This window comes from Balaenoptera physalus, assembly GCF_965194825.1.
Source record: "Balaenoptera physalus genome assembly, chromosome: 12".
NCBI classification, from domain to species: domain Eukaryota; kingdom Metazoa; phylum Chordata; class Mammalia; order Artiodactyla; family Balaenopteridae; genus Balaenoptera; species Balaenoptera physalus.
This window is the reverse complement of record NC_138897.1, coordinates 81,937,360-81,960,202: the sequence shown is the minus strand read 5'-3', so window position 1 is coordinate 81,960,202 and position 22,843 is coordinate 81,937,360. Positions and strand designations below refer to the sequence as shown.

The 22,843-nt window shown below is 50.7% G+C and overlaps 2 protein-coding genes across 11 annotated transcripts in view; one reads left to right on the top strand and one right to left on the bottom strand.

Moving 5' to 3' along the window:
* The window catches only part of RASAL1 (RAS protein activator like 1), a 29,335-nt gene extending 27,958 nt beyond the window's left edge, over nucleotides 1-1,377 (bottom strand). For 2 of the 3 annotated variants that reach the window (XM_082416477.1, XM_082416479.1), the window contains exon 1: nucleotides 1,171-1,377. In XM_082416477.1, coding sequence (XP_082272603.1) covers nucleotides 1,171-1,235 — 65 coding nt within the window. In that variant the 5' untranslated portion in view covers nucleotides 1,236-1,377. The remainder of the gene's footprint in view (nucleotides 1-1,170) is intronic. The other variant, XM_082416476.1, reaches the window with a different exon arrangement.
* On the top strand, nucleotides 1,374-22,747 carry CFAP73 (cilia and flagella associated protein 73). Of its 8 annotated transcripts, none has more exons than XM_082416500.1 (7): nucleotides 9,738-12,844; nucleotides 14,403-14,607; nucleotides 15,431-15,535; nucleotides 15,865-16,065; nucleotides 16,584-16,805; nucleotides 17,090-17,248; nucleotides 21,570-22,747. In XM_082416500.1, the coding sequence occupies exons 1-7, from the start codon at nucleotides 12,789-12,791 to the stop codon at nucleotides 21,645-21,647; spliced, it is 1,026 nt and encodes a 341-aa protein (XP_082272626.1). In that variant the 5' UTR covers nucleotides 9,738-12,788; the 3' UTR covers nucleotides 21,648-22,747. The 8 variants fall into 8 exon arrangements, with proteins under 8 accessions (XP_082272631.1, XP_082272626.1, XP_082272628.1 ...); XM_082416502.1 differs by having other exon boundaries at nucleotides 9,740-12,844; nucleotides 14,403-14,511; XM_082416505.1 differs by lacking the exons at nucleotides 9,738-12,844; nucleotides 14,403-14,607 and adding an exon at nucleotides 1,374-1,452.
* Nucleotides 22,748-22,843: the final 96 nt, after the last annotated feature.

The window sequence follows — 22,843 nt, the reverse complement described above, 5'->3', positions numbered from 1 at the left end:
GAGGATGGGGGGTGCTAGAACTGCTCTATGCAGCTTCCCCCTTGACATAGCTGCAGGGTTGGGGAGGGGGGATGTTCATGAAGTCAAAGGCAGGATACTCCTCACAGGGGGCCCACAGCTGGGAGAGTTAGAGCATAGCTAAGCCCCAGCCTGTGCGAAGGCTCAGAATCCACGTTCCTGCTCACCCTGGCCAGCGGGCAAATGCTAAGAGGTTCTCCACCCTCAGCTGCATGCGGCTTGGAGACTCCTGTCCAGGGTTCCCATTGCCCAGACGGGAAATCCAAACCCAGAGAGGACTAGGTTCAAGGTCACACAGCCAATGTCCTGCCAAGGATCCCACACCTGTTTCAGGTGCTGACACCCTTAGATCCCCTTCTGGGCTCCAGGCCAGGCAGGAGGGGGGACCCCTCCCCCCATTCTGCTGATTCGGCAACTGCTGACTCAGCCCTGAAGGAAGCACAGCTGAGGACTGGTACTGAGGGGAAGGTGAGGGTCCTCCAGCCCCATCACACCTGGCTAGGGAGGGGGCTGCAGGGGGAAGTTGGCTCTTCAAGCGGCTTAGCATCCAGGGAAGGTCCCCACTGGGCGGGGAGCTGCTGGCTGGGGAGCTTAGGGTTTTGGGTCAAGAGGACCCCAGTTTCCCCCAGACCTGGCCGGTGGGCCACCTGGTGACACTCTGCAAACCTCAGTACCAGAGGCACACAGAGGAATCCTGGGGCCACCTGGATGCCAGGCCCTCTGGGGCTCCTCCCCAGGGTTCTCTTAACAGATGCCCACCCAGGCTTGGAGAAATCCCACCTCCAACACCTGCCTGGACTAAGAAAGAGAGCCCCCCACCCCTAAACCCCCTCCCCAGCTCTGACAGAATCCGACCCTCTAATCCCCAGGGCTGAAGCCCTGGAAGACCCCCTTTAGTAAGTCCCAGGAACAAAGACACCCCCTTCCTGGGGGCGGGGCGGGGCATCTGCTAAGTCTTGGTGTCCCCTCCCACCAGGAAGCGATGGGCGTGGGGCCTCTCGCCCCATGAAGGTGGATCTGCCCCAGTACTCGGTCTCAGACAAGAACCCCCGCCCACTTCACCGACCTTCCCTGGCACGCGGAATGGGCGACCCCCGCCCCATCCCATGCCCGGCACGCCCCCCATCCCCGACCGGCCCCGGGGGTACTCACACGTCCTTGGCGGGCAGCGCCCGGCCCTCCACGACGCGGACGTTCAGGGAGCTGCTCTTGGCCATGGCGCCCAGCCCCAAACTTTCCGGCCAGGAGGGCGTCCAGGTTCCGAGGCTGTACCGCGGCGGGGAGGGCGTCTACATGTCGCCAACAGCGAGCCTGGCACCCTGTCCCGGGATCCCAGCGCCGCCTGTCCGACACGCGGGTAGCTGAGCGAGAGGTTTCCGAAGGAGGAGAAAGGATAGGTGTCCGGGGAGGGGGCGCCCCCGCCAGACTCTACAGGTAGGAGCTGGGCGCCGAGCCGGCTGAGCGCGCGGGGGACACCGCCAGCCCTTGCCTTCTCGTCTAGCGCTCCGGGTGGGCAGGCGGGGAGGGCAGGGGGCGGGAGGGGCGGCCCAGGGCCCTCCCCGCAATCCCGCCTCCCGCGGGGCCCCCCACCCGCCAGTTCCCGGGGCCCCTCGCGCGCCCTCTGCCGGCACCCCAGCCAAGCGTGCCAGAGCGCACCGGCCTCGGAGCCCCGGGCGCATGGAGACTGGGACTGCCAGGTGGAGAGCCGCCCACGGCCATGATGGGCGTGGCCGCAGGCTCCTAGTGAGTTGGCATCGGGCTCAGAAGACACAGTATGTCCCCTGCCTGCCCTGCCTCCAACACGTTCACACCTCCCCGGCTCTCCCCTGCCTACCATCCCGGCGCCGCCTTCTTGGTCCGATCTCCTTGCCCCACCTCGGAGCAGTATCGGAGATCGCGGGAGGCGTCGCTAGAGAGAGTCACACCCTCCCTGGGGGTCCTTTTCAGAGTCAAGGGAGGGGCCGCGAACATCCCCTTCCATCTCTTTTAGTTTCCAATTAAACCCAGACTGTGCGTGCGGCAGATCCCGCGTCACTGGCTGGCACTGCGGGGGAGGAAGCCGCGGCCGGAGGGGGAGGGGAGGGCTTGAAGATCACCACCACAACGATTATAAAAGTCATCTACAATTGTTTGAACGCTTACTGTGTGCCGGGCACTGTTCTAAGCGTTTTACAGGGATTATCTCACCTTCGTCCTCACAATAATTCTATGCGTTACTTACTATTGTACTAGTTCCCCCCCACCTTGTATGGACACACAAACTGAGGTTCAGAGGAATTAAATAGCACTCGGAAGGTCTTACAGTCAGTCATTGATTTGCCTTTCTGGATTTGAATGCTGACTCCGCCACTTGGTAGCTGTGTGGTCTTGGGCAAGTCTCTTAACCTCTCTGTGCCCTGGTTTGGTTTTCTCATCGGTTCATATGTTATTATAGTATCTCGCTCACAGGGTTTTGAGAGAATTAGATGAGATAAAACAGATATGAAGGAAGCAGATGCAGATCTCAGAACACCGACAGGCACATAAGTTTTCAGAAAGTGTTTGCTATTACTATTATTGTTCTTCAAGGCATAGCTCAAATATCACCTCTCCTAGGAAGTCTTCCGGGATGTCCTCCCATGCCAGGCAGAGGTTTTCTCCCCTTTTTCTCTGCTCCCACAGCTCCAGGTTTGCACAGTTTTTGAGTTTTAAATGTGATAATGTGACCGGAAAGGCCTGTCCCAGGACAGATACACACACACTATCTCTCCCCATGAGTTTGTTGTTTACCTGCCTAAGAGTTATCAGAAGGGACTCATTCCGGTCAGGTCAGCCCAGGGCTGGGCACCAATGTGAAGGCTCTACTTATTGAGTTCGGGAGTCAACGCCCAGACCAGCAATTCCAGAGGGCCCTGCCCAGCCACAGGAGCAGCCCCGTGATCTGCTTCCCCGTCTTCCTCCTTGACTTCCCACCCAGCACCCCAGCCAGGCTGGTGAGGAATTCAGATCCCTGGAATTCTCTCCCTGGCTGGCCTCCATCTGGTGAGTCCTTCCAAAGTCTGGGCCTCAGTTACCCCATCTGGGAAATGGGCCTAGCAGGGCTGGCCCCAAGGCTTAGAAGTATTGCAACATCCTTCAACAGGGTATGAGGGGTGATGCGGCGTTGATTCCAGAGCAGTGGTAGCCCCGAGGGAGTAGTTAAAGCCCTCCCATAATCTTTATCAGTTACCCCCAGATCCTCAGGAGGGGAAAATGGTACTTGTTATGCGACTGCTACTTCAAGACAAGTGTCCTGTCTCTCCCCGCCCCCACTCACCTAGGTGGGAGCTTGTGGCGAAACCTTTTTCTTCTGAAAAAGAGACCTCAGATAGGCTATCCAGCCCCCAGGGACCCTTGATGGAACCTGGGGGCCTTGTCCTAGGGCCACCTGAGATGCCAGCCAAACCACCACTAGCTATCTTGGCCCAACTTCCATAGCTGAGCAGGAAGTCACATTCCCAGACCCCCCCCTCCCCAGGCTCCCAGGGGGGTTACAAAGGCCATAGCCTGTGCCAGCCAGGCCTCCAGGGAGCTAGCTCTGTCACCTATCCAATATCCAGCGCCTGCCCCTGCAATTTGCCTGGAGTTGTGGCCACAGTCTCCATACTTTCCAAATGGCCTGGCTACCTCCTGTTGTTCTGAGAAGATTTGACCTGAAACTGGCAGAGGGTTTGAGGTCTCCTAGGGCAGCTCCTGTCAAGGAACCAGAGGGGGAAATGTGGCCCAGAGGAGTGTGACCTGCTAGAGGCCATTTGGGAAAGAAGAAGGCAGGCTCCTGAGAGCCCAGGCCTGGGCTGTCATGTGGAAAGGGTCTCACCTTTCTCGTGAGATTGTTGTAGAGTTAATCAAGACGGCTGTGTAAGGCACCTGGCATCATTCCTGGCACATAGTAGGTGCTCAAGAAATGGTTAGCTGCCTCCCCTTCCCCATCCTCTAAGCCTCTTCAAGACAAACCCACTATCATCTTCTTGTCAACTCTGTACATAGTCTACCGCCCATGGGATGCACATAGCAGGTGCTTTGTAAAGCCAAGTGGGAGGAGATACTGGGCTGAGGATTTAAGAGCAGAGGTTTTAGCGTTCAGCCAACCTGGGATTGAATCCTGGCACCTACAGGTATGAACTGAATGCTCTTGGGCAAGTGAGTTACCCTCTCAGTGCCTCAGTTTCCTCATCGGTAAATTGGGAATAAAACTAGCGCCCACCTCATAGGCTGGGTGTGAGGATGGGATGAATTAAACGTCAAACGTTCAGCACAGCCTGGCATACAGCAAGCGCTCGTAAGTGTCACGGCCATAATGGAACATCCTGATCCCATCACTGTGCCTGACATCGAGCCACACTGGGTGACTGAGCTCTGAGGCTGGGTCCTAAAGACTCTGTGGCTGGGGCAGAGCGCCAGGCCCAGCCCTGAATTCCAGGGATGGATGGAGCGGCCACACTTCAGTGGAGCCAGTGCGGCTCCGAGTTGCTGAGCTGGGGGAATCTGGGGGTTTGCATCCCAGCTGTGAAATCTGATAGCAAGATCTCAAGATTGGGCTCCTGCACCCCGATGGGCCTCACTACCCAGGACGAGTCCCACCCCCTTCGTCTGAGATGCTGGGCCTGGGGCCCAGGGAGGGCTCACAGACACAGAGTGGAGAGGGCTCCTCATCCCAGAGTGGGGCTCAGGCCTGGGCACTGACAGGGGTGTGCTGAAGCCTGCTCCTACTGGTTCCTGAGAGCCGGCTGTGCCCATGCCTTTCCGACCCTGTGTTCAGCAATGCCGCATCAGGAACTTGAAATCAACCACAGGAGGAGAATTTGCACCATGGAAATCAGCAAATAAACACTACAATTTTTTTTGGAGAGAGGCAATTTAACAACACACCACTGGGTCCAGGATTCCCTGGCCGCATGGCCCTCTCGACCCCATTCCTGAATTCAACACCTTTAAGATTTGATTCATATTCCCCCCACACCACCCCCTGATACTACCTTTGCCCTATCCTTCCACCAGGAAAGCCTTTACATTCCTTTATCTACCTATTTTCTGGTTTAAGTCCCACAGATACAATTAAATAAAGATTAGGAGGGGTGGGGTGAAATAAAGTGCAGATAATGTGAGAGCAGTGCCATGGAACACTAGGTAGCTGTGTGGGTTTTTTTCAATATTTGTTTATTTATTTATTTGTTTGGCTGCTCGAGGTCTTACTTGCGGCACGTGGGATCTTCTCTGTGGCATGCAGGATCTTTAGTTGCGGCATGCGAGATCTAGTTCCCTGACCGGGGATCGAACCCAGGCCCCTGCATTGGGAGCACAGAGTCTTAGACCACCAGGGAAGTCCCAGCTATATATAGCTGCAAATGGCATTATGTTCTTGAAGACTATTTAATGACAGGAAAAGTGCTTTAAAAAAAAAAGCAGGTCATAGGGAATTCCCTGGTGGTTTAGTGGTTAGGTCTCCATGCTTTCACTGCCGAGGGCATGGGTTTGATCCCTGGTCTGGGAACTAAGATCCCGCTAGCAGTGTGGCGCAGCCAAAAAGAAATGCAAGTCGTGGGGAAAACACAGTATATACAACCATATATAGGCATGATACTGATGCCATAAAGTATTATATATATATAAAATTCTTTTCTTATATTATTCTTTTCATATATATAAAATGTTTACATATTATATATAAAATTCTTTTCTTGCTTAACAAATGTGTATTGAGCACCTACTATGTACTAGGCAGTGGGGATACAGTGAGGTACACACAGCCCAGCCCTGCTCTCATGGGCTCTCAGGAGGGTGATACAGACAGAAGTAATGGGCAGCTAGGAACAGACTCTCAGTGGGAAGTACGAAGTGATATGTAGACAATAAAGCAAGCACAGAACTGGAGGGCTTTCTCTGACGTAATGGCACGTGCTTCTTTTTAATCAGAAGTTATAATCAGAAAACAATTCGTACTTCCTCTGGTCTCTGAAAGCCCCGCTGCCCTTGCTTCGTAGCTCTGCTCACAGCCTCCGGGGAAGCCTGGAAGGTGGCAGGGAAGGCGGTGATGACCGCCCCCCACTGTCCGCCTGTTGGCACCGCTCTCTGACCTTGGTCTCTTGTTCCCTTGTTTTGTGGGGATTTACATGCTTGTCTTATCTCCTAAATGTCAGGGACAATGTCTGATTCATGCGGTGCCTCCCACGCCAGTTGGCACATAAGAAGGACTCAAAAGACACTCTCTGGGTTAAATAGAATCCAGTTCCCCTCGAGGGCTGGAATCTGGCCTCTCTCCTTGTGGCAATGGTCATATTCTTTTTTACTTCCTTTCTCCCCACGGTGCCTTAACATTGCCAACTCACCACCTCTCCGCTACACCTTCACCCCCAAAGCGGGAGACAGACCCCTCCTCTGGCTCCGCAGACCTGTGCATCTCTAGACGTCAGTTTCCCCTGCTGAGAAGTGGCACCATCCCTTCTGAGACCACCAAGATGGGGCAAGACAGACCAGCCCGGAACCAGGTTGGGGGTGAGGAGCGTGATCTTTATCTCGGGAACACAAAGCCTCGTTTGTGAGTGCCAGGCACGATTCCGGGCAGGAAGCCACATGGGACAGACAGGAGGCGGCGGTGGGAGGAGTGGGCAGGATTTCCAAAGCCCCTCTTGCGGGCTGGCTGCCGAGGAAGCAGGGCCTGTAAGTCCCTGCCTCCCACAGCCTGAAGACAAGGTGTGCGTCTGCAGGCTGCACCCCGGCTTCCTCCTTCCTCAGCCCAACTCCGCAAAGTGCCCTCCCCTGCCCCCGCTTTGGAATGGAGAAGTAGGAAGGGGGAAGCTGCCCAAGCGTGAGACTGGGGGTTGAGGGAATGGGGGGGGGTGGGGAGAGTGGATATTTCCAGAGCTTGTGGCTTTGTGGCCAAGGGCAAGGCCAGCTGAGAAGTTGTGTCTTGCTGTCACTTAGCAGCTCCACCCACCCCATCCCCCAGGACGTGGAGACAGAGACAGGGGGGAGGCCCTGCCTCAGCAGCTTGGCAGGGGAGCCCCGGAAGCATTTGGAAGCAATGCCCCATTTAACAGAGAGGAATGCTGAGGCGTGGGGTGGGGGTGGGGGGTAGATCCACTGGCCACAGAGCTAAAGCCACAGCTCCAGCCTTCTGAAGACAAGTGTGTAGGGACCTCGCCTCCTCCAAGCCATGAGCAGTTCCACAGCAGGGATGGGTTATCTCTATATAAACAAACCCCAGGGCCCAGCACCTCTCAGCCTGTGTGTTCTTGGAGGAGTCACTTAACCCCCCCTGAACCTCCATTCCCTGTTTGTCACTTCTAGCCCGGGTATTGCCCTTCCTTGGCCCTGTGCAGTCCTGACCTGCACCCTCATCCTAGAATTCTGCACACCTACCTACAGACCTTTGTTCTCTTCTAGGAGGGGCCATATCCTCTTGCCTCAGGGCCTTTGCACATGCTGTTCCCAATACTTGGAATCCCCCTTCTCTCCTCTACTCACCACCCCGCCCCCACCCTTCAGGTCTGGGTTTACATGTCACTTCCTCAAGGAGACCTCCCTGACTCCCTCCTTGCACTTCTGCACCTCCCCTGGCAATCCTATCAGCATGTAATGACATATTTGCAGGGTGATTTGATTCACCTGGCCTCCCCATTAGCCTCTAAGACCCATGAAGGCAGGTTTTGTCTTATCCACTGCTGTATCCTCACACAGTGCCTGGCACATAGAAGGTGCTCAATAAACATTGTCAAAAAAACCACCTCTAAAAGAAGAGAAATTAAGAAGGGAAGATTCACACCAGCTTCAAGATGATGGTATTCTCTAGGGATGGAAGGAAGGGAATGGGTCTAAGGAGGAAAAGATCCAAAAAGGGCTCAACTCTATCTGGAGTGTTGTGGTTAAGAGGGTGGACTCCACACCCAGATGGCCTGAGTTCAAAACCCGCCTTAGACTTGACACCAAAAGCACAATCCACAGAGGAAAAAGTGGCAAATTGGATCTCATCACAATTTAAAACTTTGCAAAAGACCATGTGAAGAGAATAAAAAGACAAGCTACAGACTGGGAGAAAATATTCAACAGAGGGCTATCTGGAACATCCAGACATATATCTAGAATATTCAGAGAAGGCTCAAAACTCAACAGTTAAAAAAATCCAGTTAGGACATAGGCAACAGATACGACAGATATTTTGCTGAAAAGGATATACAGATGGCAAATAAGCACATAAAAAGATGTTCATCATCATTAGCCAGTAGAGACATGCAACGTAAAACCACAAAGATAATGCTACACACTGATCAGAATGGCTAAAACAAAAAATAGTGATGGGGGCCTCTCTGGTGGCGCAGTGGTTGAGAATCTGCCTGCTAATGCAGGGGACACGGGTTCGAGCCCTGGTCTGGGAAGATCCCACATGCCGCGGGGCAACTAGGCCTGTGAGCCACAACTACTGAGCCTGCACGTCTGGAGCCTGTGCTCCGCAACAAGAAAGGCCGCGATAGTGAGAGGCCCGCACACAGCGATGAAGAGTGGCCCCCGCTTGCCGCAACTAGAGAAAGTCCTCGCACAGAAACGAAGACCCAACATAGCAATCAATCAGTCAATCAATAAATCTTTAAAAGAAAAAAAATAGTGATGGCAGTGAGGATGTAGAAAAAAACTGGATCACTTATACATTGCTAGTGGGAATATAAAATGGTACAGCCATTCTGGAGAAGAATATGGCAGTTTCTTAATTTAAAAAAACCCAAAAAACAAAAACCCTAAATGGCACTTACCATGTGACCCAGCAATTGCGCTCTTGGGCTTCTATAGCAGAGAAATGAAAACTTATGTTCGCTCAAAAACCAGGACAGGAATCTTCACAGTGGCCTTATTCACAATAGCCAATGATAGGAAACAACACAAATATCCTCCAACATGAGTGATTAAACAAACTGAGGTATATCCATCCCATGGAATGCTACTCAGCAATCAAAAAAAAACAAACACCTGTAACAACCAGCATGGATCTCAAGAGAATGATGTTGAGGGACTTCCCTGGTGGTCCAGTGGGTAAGACTCCATGCCCCCCAGTGCAAGGGCTCCGGGTTCATTCCCTGGTCAAGGAACTAGATCCCACATGCATGCCGCAACTAAGAGTCCACATGCCACAACTAAAAGATCCCACATGCTGCAGTGAAGATCCTGCGTGCCACAATGAAGACCCGGCACAGCCATAATAAATAAATTAATTAAATAAATTTTTTTTTAATAAAAAATAAAATTTCTTCATCCATAAAAAAAAAGAGAGAGAATGATGCTGAGTGAAAAAACCCAATCTCAGAAGGTTACATAGTATATGATTCCTGGGGGAAACTGGGTAAAGCAGTATGGAACCTCTCTTTTTATTTCTTAAACTGCACAGGAATCTACAATTATCTGTAAATAAAAAAGCTGGGGCTTCCCTGGTGGCACAGTGGTTAAGAATCCACCTGCCAATGGAGAGGATACGGGTTCGAGCCCTGGTCTGGGAAGATCCCACATGCCGTGGAGCAACTAAGCCCGCGCACCACAACTACTGAGCCAGAGTGCCACAACTACTGAAGCTGGCGCGCCTAGAGCCCGTGCTCTGCAACAAAGAGAAGCCACCACAATGAGAAGCCAGCGCACTGCAACGAAGTGGCCCCCGCTCTCCGCAACTAGGGAAAGCCCACGTGCAACGAAGACCCAACACAGCCATAAATAAATTAAAAAAAAAAAAAAAAGCCGTATCCATACAGCTACCCATCTTTTAGAATGACTTTTACAAAAACTGACAGTACCAACTGCTGGTGAGGAGATGGAGCAATCAGAACTCTTGTGCGTTGCTAGTGTGAATATAAAAACTTTGAAAAACAGGTTTGCAGTTTTTTATACAGTTAAACATGCACTTACTATATGACCCATCAATCGTACTCTTACGTAAATATGCAAGTGAAATGAAAGCTTCTGTTCACAAAGAAAAACTGCACATGAAACAGGCTATATTTATAACTGCCCAGAATTAGAAATAACCCAAGTGGAGGATAAATAAACTATAGTATATTATCAAATACTACTCAGCAGTGAAAAATACATGTCAATATACACACGTCAATATTAATCTCAAATGAATATTGCTCAGTAAAGGAAGCCAGACTCGAAAGGCTATAAAGTATATAAATTCCATGGATGATGGTCTAGAAAAGGCAAATCTATAGGGATAGAGAACAGGTCAGTGGTTGCCAGGGGCTAGGTGGGGACAAGGGTTGATTACAAAGGGACATGAGGACTTTTTGGGGTGATGGAAATATTTTGCATCTTAACTGTGATGCATTTGCTAAAACCCATAGAACTGCATGTGGAAAAAACTGAATTTTACTCTATGTGAATTCTACCTCAGTATTTTTTAAATCAAGAAAACTTAGCTCATGAATCTTGTAACTTTGCATCAATTTATGCAGAAAAAAATAGTATGTACAACTTAATGCAAAATGCTCAAAGACAAAATGTACATTATTTTAGCTCCATCATTCTTTTTTTTAATATGCTCTAACAAAATGCTTGGGGGTTGTTTTAAACGATGTAGTCATTACAGTAACTATAGTATTTTTAAATAGTGTTACTCTAACCCCCTCACACCGGTCAGAATGGCCATTTTAAAAGTCTACAACTAACAAATGCTGGGGGCTTCCTTGGTGGCACAGTGGTTGGGAATCAGCCTGCCAATGCAGGGGACATGGGTTCGAGCCCTGATCCAGGAAGATCCCACATGCCGCGGAGCAACGAAGCCCATGCACCACAACTACTGAGCCTGCGCTCTAGAGCCCGCACGCCACAACTACCGAGCCTGCGTGCCACAACTACTGAAGCCTGCACACCTAGAGCCCGTGCTCTGCAACGAGAGAAGCCACCACAATGAGAAGCCCGCGTGCCACAATGAAGAGTAGCCCCTGCTCGCTGCAGCTAGAGAAAGCCCGTGTGCAGCAATGAAGACCCAATGCAGCCAAAAATAAATAAATAAATAAAATAAATTTATGGAAAAAAACACAAACAAATGCTGGAGAGGGTGTGGAGAAGAGGGAACCCTCCTACACTGTTGGTAGGAACGTAAATTGGTGCAGCCACTGTGGAAAACAGTATGGAGAGTCCTCATAAAACTAAAAATAGAGTTACCATATGATCCAGCAATTCTACTCCTGGGCATATATCCAGACAAAACTCTAATTTGAAAAGATACATGCACTCCAGTGTTCATAGCAGCACTATTTACAATAGTCAAGACATGGAAACAACCTAAATGTCCATCAGCAGATGAATGGATAAAGAAGATGTGGTGTACATATATACAGTGGAATACTACTCAGCCATAAAAAAGAATGAAATAATGCCATTTGCAGCAACATGGATGGACGTAGAGATTATCACACTAAGTGAAGTAAGTCAGAAAGGGAAAGACAAATACCATATGATATCACATATATGTGGAATCTAAAATATGACACAAGTGAACTTATCTATGAAACAGAAACAGACCCACAGATATAGAGAACAGACTTATGGTTGCCAAAGGGAAGGGGGGTAGGGGAGGGATGGATTAGGAGTTTGGGATTAGCAGATGCAAACTATTATGTATAGAATGGATAAACAACAAAGTCCTACTTTGTTCCCCTACCACAGGGAACTATATTCAATATCCTGTGATAAACCATAATGGAAAAGAGTATGAAAAAGAATACATATATATGTATAACTGAATCATATATAACTGAATCACTTTGCTGTACAGAAGAAATTAACACAGCAGTGTAAATCAATTATACCTCAATAAAAATTTTTTTGAAAGTGTTACTCTACGAAAAGGAAATACATTTCCTTACATGAAAAAACAAATTATTTAAAATGGAAAAATAAAACGATTGGAAACAAAGAGGACAAGACGCTCATGTTTGTTATTTCCAGTTGGAGGACCCATGAGTATTTGTAATATTACTCTGGGTACTTTTCCCTATTACCACTCCCGGCAGTTCTGTTTTAAAGATTAAATTAGATACCGTAAGTAGAGTACTCAGGGCAGTGTCTGACCCACTGTAATTGTGCAAACTATGTCACCTCCTCCCCTACCCCCCATCCTCCAAATGCAGATTATGGGTCCCTTCCAAGTTGGTTTCCACCAGGTAGTGCTGATGGCCCCTCTGCTTTATCTCCCTAACCAGGCTGGGGGCTCCATGAGACAAGGCTAGGGTAGTGCCATCTCCAGCAATGGGAGTGGACCATCAAACGGCTGGAACATAGTAGGACCTCAGCACCTTGCCAGGGAGTGAATGCCTGCCCCCCCAAGGACCTGGCAAACAGTGGGTGCCCAATAATTACTCATTTGAACAGACATCTGAGCACACAACCACATTAGTGAGGCCCCATCCCACCCATCCAGGAAGAGGTTTGACCAGACATGGGGCACCAAGAGGGGCAAATTCTTGGCCAAGAGACCCACGTCCTGTTCACTGCACCCCAATTTAGATTGGGAGTTCAAGCCTCCTCCAGAACGGGCAGAAGATGTTCCCCTCCCTGCAGCCCCCTCTCTCTCCCTCTCCGGGTGGATTCTCCAGGCCTCAGGCAGGCAATGGAATGTTGTGTCGTTGGTTGCCCGGGCGACCGAGGCTGGCTGGGTGGCTGCCTTCCGGGAATACTGAGCGTGCAACCCCTCCATCAGAACCCTCCAGGGCCTCCTCTAGGCTAGTGCAAAACTCCAGAAAGCAAGCAAGCCTGGGGCAATTGCCAGGAGAATGGCTGTGCCCTGGGAGAAATATTTCCGACTGGCCTTGCAAGAGAAACTGTCTACGTGAGTGGCGTGGAGTGGCAGGGAGGGCTGAAAGGAGGGCAGGAGCAGGTGGGATGATCCCTCCCTTCCCCCTACCCCTGGGTTCTGGCTTCCTCGGGCAGTTCTTGGTGGGGGATTATTGTCCCCCACTTCATAGAGGAAGAAACTGAAGCTCCGAAGGAAATGGCGATTTCCACAAGGTCTCAGGGGTAGTTAGGGCAGAGCTGGGTCAATGGCTCAGGTCTCTAATCTGTTCCTGATCCCCATCCCTAGTTGATATCCAGCTGAGATTATATCATTTGATCCAAGGTGGGAGGGAATTATTCTTTGAGCTCTTGCCCCCTCTCACTGCAAACTGCATTTTAAAGGAAGGGTGGAGGAAGCTTGTCCGGTGCCTGCCTTGTTTCAGCAGTGTGGCCGGGGGCCCCATCTTCAGTCTCAGAATCAGTAAAATGGGAGGGTTTCCCCTGGACCAGAGCTGGGAAAGCCTTGCCTAGTGGAATGGTAGTGCATCCCTTCTGCTCCCTACACAGCCGACCCTGCGGAGCTGTGTCCAGCCCCTCCTCTCCCCCGTCAGCCTGGCTCCAGATCCCAGCCTCCCTCTGGATCCTCCCCGCAGAGGTCAATAGGCAGCTCAGTCTCAACTTGGCCTTAGCGAAGAGCTGATCTCCCTGCTCCCCACTCAGCCCACTATCAGCAACATCCTTCCAGCATCTAGGTTCCCCTTCGACTCCTTTCTCACCCTCTCGTCACCCCATCAGCTCTGCTCTCCAGTGGTATCCAGAACCGACCCCTCCTTACCTCTCTACTGCACCCACCCAGATCAGAGCCCCATCCTCTCCGCATTATCCTGTGACCCGTCCCTGGTCCCCTGCAGCTGCCCTGCCCCTCCTATTGTCCTTGCTCCCCACAGTAGCCAGAGGGGGTTCCCTCCTCTGCTCCAAACCCTCCCATGCCTCCCACCTCACTCAGAGTCAAGGCCAAAGTCTCCCCTCATCACGGCCCACCGCAGTCTCACCCTCACAACTTCCCTGGTCTCACTTCCCTTCTCTCTGTTCCTCCCTCCCCTCCAACTGCCCTGGCCTCCTGGCAGCTCCTTCTACACACCAAGGTCCTTCCCTTGGGGTTTGGCATTGGCCATTCCCTCGGCCTAGACTCTGTTCCCTGCGGTATCCACATGGCTCCCTCCCTCTTCCCCTTCAAGCTTCTGCTCAGATGTCCCCCCCATAGAGACTTTTCTATCTCCCTATTGAGAGATTTTCTTCAGTCTGCTGAATTTTTCATCTTAGCACCTGCCATGTCCTAGCATTATTTATTATTATTTGCTAGCTTTTTTCTGTGGCCCCCAGCGGGATGGCAGCTCCTGGAGGGCAGGGATCTGTCTGTCTTGATCAGGGCTGCATCCCCAGTGCCTAGAACAGTGCCTGGTACAGAGTAGGTGCTCGGGACAATTTGTTGAATGAATGAAAAATTCAACAGCCAGGAGGTGGCTAATGGGGGTATGTCAGGCACCAGTGGGGAGTTTGGGGGCCCTGAGTCTTGCCTCCTTCACCTTTACCTCTTCCTTGAACCCCTCCAGGAAGATCCAGGGGCGGAATGTGGACCACGTCCCACCGCCACTGCTGCGTCTCTTGGAGAAGAGGCAGGAACTAGTGGATGCGGACCAGGGCCTTCAGGCCCAGAAGGAGGTGAGCCACTCAGTGCAGTCCCTGAAACTTTTTGGGACACTCCCCCTTAAAAAAAAAAAAGAGGGGAAAGTGATGGAGCCAACTTATTACTACAAGGTCTGAGACAAATCATCACCGTCCTGAGCCTTGGTTTCCTCGTCTGTCAAATGGGGATCAAATGAGATCAGTGGTTCGTGCAAATAAATGTGCATTGGGCAGCTACTGCATGCAGGGCACTGCACTGGGATCTAGAGGTCTCACCACAGTCCCTGCCCTCATGGGCTCACAGCTTAGAGAAGGGGACAGACAAGTGTCCAGGTGGTGATGGCTGTGAGGGGGGAAGCACTGAGCAGGGGCTGTGGGAGCCCAGAGAAAGCCCCTATCTCTACACAGGGGTGGTCATGGAGGACTTCCTGGAGGAAGTGATGTCTTAGGGAACGCTGAAGGGCAAGCTGGCTTATCCAGCAAAGGGGGACAGGGTTAGGAGGGAGAAACAGGCAGAGGGAGCAGCATATACAAAGACAGGAAGGCAAGGACAAAACACAGGTGGGTAAGAGGCTAGAAGACAGTATCGGAGGAGAGAGGGTAAGATAAGGCCCCAAGGAAGAGCAGGAATGCTGACACGCAGGGGCTACAGGAGGGAATTTGGGCTTCATCGTGGGTGGTGGGAGCGACAGGTGGATTTGAGCAAGGGTGCAGTGACAAGATTAAGGGCAAAAGGGACTTCCCTGGTGGTCCAGTGGTTAGGACTCCACGCTTCCACTGCAGGGGGCATGCGTTTGATCCCTGGTCGGGGAACTAAGACGCCACATGCCGCAAGCGCAGCCAAAAAAAAAAAAAAAGATTAAGGGCAAAGGATGAGCGAGGTTAAGTGTGAATGTGAAAGCACTGGATGACTTGAAACCCCAAACACCACGGACACCCACTCCTTACCCCCCAGGTGTTCCAGACTATGAAGGCATCCCTGAAACAGCGGTGGGAACAATTGGAACAGAAAGAGCAGGAGTTAAAGGGGTCCTTTGTCCGCTTTGAAAAGTTTTTGCAGGTAGGTGGAGCCTGCTGGGGGGAGGCAGGGCAGAGGGTCACAAAGTCACAATCCTAAAGGAGCCAGACCGCTCACATAAACTTAAAAAGTGGGCTTACCAATACAAAAGGGAGTGGTGGGAAATACACACTCACTGCCTGAAGCATTCTAAAAAGAGTGGGAGAGGAGTGAGGGACCAAAATCCGAGATTCTGGCTGGATTTGGCCCGCGGGCCATCTGTCTGCAACCCGTGACTCAGCGTGCGAATGTTGGGGCGGAGTGGATGCGGCAAGCTCCGCAGGCTCCCAAGTCCTGGGGGTCGTCGCCTCCTCTCCATCCCTCCTTCCCAGGATGCCGAGGCCCGGCGCAGCCGCGCACTGCGGAGGGCGGCGGAGGAGCGGCAACTGGCCGGCCGCCGGGAGGCGGAGGCGCTGCGGCTTCGGGCTCAGCTGGAGGAGCTGCAGCGGGAGCGCGCGCGGCTTCAGCGCCGGCTTCGGCGCCTCGAGCCCTGCGCGCGCCTGCTGGGGCAAGTACTGGAGCAGCTGCCCGAGGTGAGCGCCCTGCAGGAGGTTTTGGTGTTCAGCGCCACGTGCAGCCCCAGGCAGCCTCAGGGACGGCTTTGGAAGTGTGCACTACTGGAGCGCTGAGTGTATGCCAGGAGTCACCACTTATTGAGCACTAACTGTATGTCAGGAACACGCTTTGTTCTTGAATTCTCCCCAAGGTCCAGTGAAGTGAGTCTTGTTATTGCCAATCCCATTTTACAGATGGGGCAACTGAGGCTCAGAAAGATAACTTACTCAAGGACACACTGGCAGGTGGGGGGAGGGGGAATCCAAACACTCATATTAGTTGAATGAAACAGTGACTTAGTATTAATCACAGGCAGTGAAGCTTAGCTAGGCTTGATGGTGGAGGTGGGGAGGGGCCTGAGTAATCACACTTCTGGGGCAGGGGCTGTGTGATGCCCCCATTTCACAGTTGGGCTGAGGAGGCGCGGGGGGTGGTAGGGCGGGGAAGGGCAGGGGGGCTGCAGTCCCAGTGAGTCCCCCTCCCGACCCCATCCCAGTTCCAAGAGGTCCCCGAGCTGGTGGCGCGCTTCGACTGCCTGGCCGACACACAGGCGGCGCTGAGGCTCACGGAGCGCCAGCGGCTCGCGGAGCTGGGGGAGGCGCGCGCGCGCCTGCAGCGGCTGCGGGACGCCTGGCAGGACGAGCTGCTGAGGCAGGGCCAGCGGCGAGCGCAACTGCTGGAGCAACTGGAGGCGGCGCGGGAGCGCACGCTGCACTGGGTACCGCCGCCGGGAGGAGGTGGGCGCCAGGGACCCCAGCCTCCCACCGCCGGGAGGAGTGCCATATGGGGCAACGCTTCGTTCATGGGCAGGTTTCAGGCATCGGAAAGAACTTTAGGGCGCAGGAGGCCCTTCCTATGAGAACTTGACACCCGAGTCCAGCACTCCTCTCCCTGATAGCACCTAGGGGCATCTATGACTGGTGGGAAGTGGACGCGAATGTGGCCCCAGCCCTCCTCAGGCCAGCTCACACCTTAATGGGGAAGGGGGCGGGTGTTCTCCAGGAATCCAAGTGTATTCAGATCCAGAACACCGCGGCTGAGAAGACCCTGCTCCTGGGACGCGCCAGGATGGCAGCACTCAACCTGTTCCAGCTAGTGTGCCAGCACCAGAGGCGGCCACCTGCCCTGGACATCGAGGACACCGAGGGGCATCTGGAGCAGGTGAGGATCCCTCTTTATGCCACCTCCAGCCCCCTAACCGTTGGGGACATCATGGTGCCTGAAATCCCGCCTTCTCTGCGTTAAGCATGACCCTCTGCGATCAGAGCCCAGTCTCCTAGCTCCGTGGCCGCCTAGCCCCCTGCCCGGGAGCCCTGGATTGGTCTTGGCTCTGCTGGTCACCTGCTATGAGGTCAGAAGGAAGTTGGATCCTCTCTGGGTCTCAGTGCCCTCACTGTGCAGGAGGCCGGGGTATATACTGATGGGTACAATACAGTTATGCCAAGAGTTCTTCTGTCTCAGGATCTAAAACGCAAACGAGACATCGATAAGAAACCAGGAGATGGAGACTCACTTTTAATTAGTCCCTGACCCTCTGGCTCCCGCATGGTCAGGCCTTGGCTTCCCTGGGGAGCGTGAGGGCAGCGTTGTACAGTGCTTTTTCTTTCTGCACAATGGCATTACAAATGTCATTGTGTACCAAGTATGCCCGGCTTTTCTATTCACTTGGGTTTGCAAGGTGGTAGAACATGTGACATGGTTTACAACAGAGGGAGGGGGTTTCTGACTTTGGACACTTCTGATTCTAGTGGGTCCCCAAAGCATGGCTCCTTTGAGAAGTGGAGGAAACACCCTCGCCTTTGCCCCATCCCATCCCCACTCCTGTCCTGCAGCCAGAATTCCAACCAAATGCCAAGAACTGGGTCCCCGGAGCCTACCTTTGTGCCACATCCTGAGTCGTGTGGATTCATGTGTACACCACTGTTCTCTCAAGTGTGGCCCGGGTACCCCAAGGTACAAAAGACGACTCTAGGAGGGACAGAGGCTCGATATGAAGCAACAGGCAAAAGCCAGTCCTTTTATTTTATTTTATTTTAATAGATCTTTATTGGAGTATAACTGCTTTATTGGAGTATAATCTTTATTGGAGTATAATTGCTTTATTGGAGTATAATTGGAGTATAATTGCAATACTGTGTTAGTTTCTGTTGCACAACAAAGCGAATCAGCCATATGCATACACATGTCCCCATATCCCCTCCCTCTTGAGCCTCCCTCCCATCCTACCTATCCCACCCCTCTAGGTCATCGCAAAGCACCGAGCCGATTTCCCTGTGCTATGCTGCTGCTTCCCATCAGCCAGCTATTTCACATTCCATAGTGTGTATATGTCGATGCTACTCTCACTTCGCCCCAGCTTCGCCCTCCCACCCCATGTCCTCAAGTCCATTTTCTATGTCTACCTCTTTATTCCTGCCTTGCAACTAGGTTCATCAGTACCATTTTTTTTTTTTTTAGATTCCATATATATCCATTAGCGTATGGTATTTCTTTTTCTCTTTCTGACTTACTTCACTCTGTATGACAGATTCTAGGTCCATCCACCTCACTACAAATAACTCAATTTTGTTTCTTTTTATGGCTGAGTAATATTCCATTGTATGTATGTGCCACATCTTCTTTATCCAGTCATCTGTTGATGGACATTTAGGCTGGTTCCATGTCCTGGCTATTGTAAACAGCGCTGCAGTGAACATTGTGGTACATGACTCTTTTTGAATTATGTTTTTCTCAGGGTATATGCCCAGTAGTGGGATTGCTGGGTCATATGGTAGTTCTATTTTTAGTTTTTTAAGGAACCTCCATACTGTTTTCCATAGTGGCTGTATCAATTTACATTCCCACCAACAGTGCAGGAGGGTTCCCTTTTCACCACACCCTTTCCAGCATTTATTGTTTCTAGATTTTTTGATAATGGCTATTCTGACCAGCGTGAGGGGATATCTCATTGTAGTTTTGATTTGCATTTCTCTAATAATTAGTGATGTTGAGCATCTTTTCATGTATGTCTTCTTTGATGAAATGTCTGTTTAGGTCTTCCGCCCATTTTTTAACTGGATTGTTTGTTTTTTTGATATTGAGCTCCAGGAGCTGTTTGTATATTTTGGAGATTAATCCTTTGTCTATTGTTTCATTTGCAAATATTTTCTCCCATTCTGTGGGTTGTATTTTTGTCTTGTTTATGGTTTCCTTTGCTGTGCAAAAGCTCTTAAGTTTAATTAAGTCCCATTTGTTTATTTTTGTTTTTATTTCCATTACTCTAGGAGGTGGGTCAAACAAGATCTTGCTGTGGTTTATGTCAAGGAGTGTTTTTCCTATGTTTTCCTCTAAGAGTTTTATAGTGTCTGGTCTTACATTTAAGTCTTTAATCCATTTGGAGTTTATTTTTGTGTATGGTGTTAGGTAGTGTTCTAATTTCATTCTTTTACATGTAGCTGTCCAGTTTTCCCAGCACCACTTATTGAAGAGGCTGTCTTTTCTCCATTGAATGTTCTTGTAATTTGTCATAAATTAGGTGCCCATATGTGCGTGGATTTATCTCTGGGCGTTCTATCCTGTACCGTTGACCTATATCTCTGTTTTTGTGCCAGTACCATACTGTCTTGATTACTGTAGCTTTGTGGTATAGTTTGAAGTCAGGGAGCCTGATTCCTCCTACTCCGTTTTCCTTTCTCAAGATTGTTTTGGCTATTCGGGGTCTTTTGTGTTTCCATACGAATTGTAAAATTTTTTGTTCTAATTCTGTGAAGAATGCCATTGGCAGTTTGCTAGGGATTGCATTCAATCTGTAGATTGCATTGGGCAGTATAGTCATTTTCACAATATTGATTCTTCCAAGAACATGGTGTATTTCTCCATCTGTTTATGTCATCTTTTATTTCTTTCATCAGTGTTTTATAGTTTTCTGAGTACAAGTCTTTCACCTCCTTAGGCAAGTTTATTCCTAGGTATTTTATTCTTTTTGTTGCAATGGTAAATGGGAATGTTTCCTTAACTTCTCTAACTTTTCATTGTTGGTGTATGGGAATGCCAGAGATTTCTGTGCATTAATTTTGTATTCTGCAACCTTACCAAATTCATTGATTAGCTCTAGTAGTTTTCTGGTGGCATCTTTAGGATTTTCTATGTATAGTATCATGTCATCGGCAAACAGTGACAGTTTTACTTCTTCTTTTCCAATTTGTATTCCTTTTATTTCTTTCTCTTCTCTGACTGCTGTGACTAGGACTTCAGAAACTATGTTGAATAAGAGTGGTTGAGAGTGGACAGCCTTGTCTTGTTCCTAATCTTAGTGGAAATGCTGTGTTTTTCACCATTGAGTACAATGCTTGCTGTGGGTTTGTCATATATGGCCTTTATTATGTTGAGGTAGGTTCCCTCTATGCCCATTTTCTGGAGAGTTTTTATCATAAATGGGTCTTGAATTTTGTCAAAAGCTTTTTCTGCATCTATTGAGAGGATCATATGGTTTTTATTCCGTAATTTGCTAATATGGTGTATCACACTGATTGATTTGTGTATATTGAAGAATCCTTGCATCCCTGGGATAAATTCCTCTTGATCATGGTGTATGATCCTTTTAATGTGCTGTTGGATTCTGTCTGCTAGTATTTTGTTCAAGATTTTTGCATCTATGTTCATCAGTGATATTGGTCTATAATTTTTTTTTGTGATATCTTTTTCTGGTTTTGGTATCAGGGTGATGGAAAGCCAGTGCTTTTTCAGCCAACCATCTGATCTTACCAAGGAGAAAGGTTCAATGCCAGGGGGGTGGGGAGGGGGGGCGGCAACTATGCCTTTAACCCCCATAATACTCCCTGGTCTCCAGGGCCTGGGGGCTCACACCCTCTGTGGGCAATGGTAGCTGCCAGAATTGAGTAACCAGGTTTCATTTTCATTTTGTTATTTTTCCGGTTACCCCCTACTTATGGCAAGGAGTAATTTAATCTCTTTCCACTTTTGGTAGAGAGAGAGTTTCCTTGTCAGATGTTTATTTCGGTGACAAATGTGAAGGAAGAGCCCAAGGATAAGTTTGCCATCAAGTTCTAGGTCTTGGCAGTGGATCCGTGGGTGTTCATTAAGTTTATATCAATAAATAGATTAAAACAAAATAAAGGAGGGCCCCCAATGGAGAAGATAAGAGTAGGTCATACACCAGTGAATACGACTGATCCAATTAAAAGAAAAAAATAAAAAAAGAATTGATGCAAGTGAAAATACTAATTCAACTATAATACAGGTGATTGATAGCCAGCTAGAAAACTGAAGGTGCCCGCGAATCAACTGTTTGGGAGGCTTGGACTGAGGCTTTAAAAACCAGAATGGTTTAGGCCAAGTTCACTGCCCCAGGGAACCACCATCATTGCTGTCTAATAAGGGTCTCTACCCCCCACCCCTGCTTTGCAGCCTCTGGGGTTTTGGGGGGTGGGGACCAGACACCCAAGAGGCTGGGATGTGACTCTGGCTGTGTCGGAACCCCCAGGTGAAGCTCTTCATCCTGGACCTCTCCACCATGCTGGCCGGCCTCCATCAGGCCAAGCCCTCCATCCCCGCTTCCTAACACTGACCCAGGTGAGCAGTGGGGGAGGGGCCCCCAGGAGGTACACAATTCCTGCGGGGTACAGGCTGAGTGGCTCTCACCAGAAAGATGGGAGGGCTGTGCCCGCTCAGATTGCAGTGGGGTGGGCATGAGGGGCACACAGCAAATACTAAATAAATGTGGGCTACATAGGGGGCATCAATCCCACATCCACCATGTGGCCTGGGACCTGGTCCTCCCACCCAGGGCAGATGGGGGATTTTTTTTTTTTTATAAATTTATTTATTTATTTCTGGCTGCGTTGGGTCTTTGTTGCTGCACAGGCTTTCTCTAGTTGTGGCGAGCGCGGGCTACTCTTCGTTGCAGTATGCAGGCTTCTCATTGCGGTGGCTTCTCTTGTTGCGGAGCACGGGTTCTAGGTGCACGAGCTTCAGTAGTTGTGGCACGTGGGCTTCAGTAGTTGTGGCTCATGGGCTCTAGAGCACAAGCTCAGTAGTTGTGGCACACGGGCTCAGTTGCTCTGCGGCATGTGGGATCTTCCTGGACCAGGGATCAAACCCGTGTCCCCTGCATTGGCAGGCGGATTCTTAACCACTGCGCCACCAGGGTAGTCCCCAGTTGGGGGCATTTAAACAAGCTGATGTTTGTCAGGTGCTTGGAATGGGGCCTGGCACAAAATTTCTGGTAAATTCTAGATGAGTGTTTGGTAAGTAAAGTAAAATAAAGGAGGACCAGCAAGAGGGTCACACGGCAGACACCCATTCCCAGGGCGCTTGCTCACAAAGGCTCCTCCATCGTGGACTGGCGCTGAGTGATGGCCATTCTGAGAATCCAGCTACCAGAGGCTGCCCTTGACCTTCCCAGGACCCCCAACAGGGGCTGAGGAGCACAGGGCTTAAAGCAGGACAGAGGCCAGGACAGGTTTTGACCTCTGGGTGTGTGGGGATAGTGTGAACTCCTTCACAGCCGGGGAGCGCACTGCACCCTCTGCCCACAGACTCTACGTGCTGTCTCCCTCCCACCGTCCAGTCCCAGCTGCAAGCCCATCCTGGTGGGAGGAAGGGGACCGACTGCCAGCTTTGGGGCGTTCCCATCTCAGCAAACGACCCATCCTCTGAGCCTGACTTTCCTCATCTGCAAAATGGAGATTCCAGCAGAACCCACTCGGGTCTTGCCCACACGCTCTCGGCTCATCTGCACACTAGCTGGGATTCTAG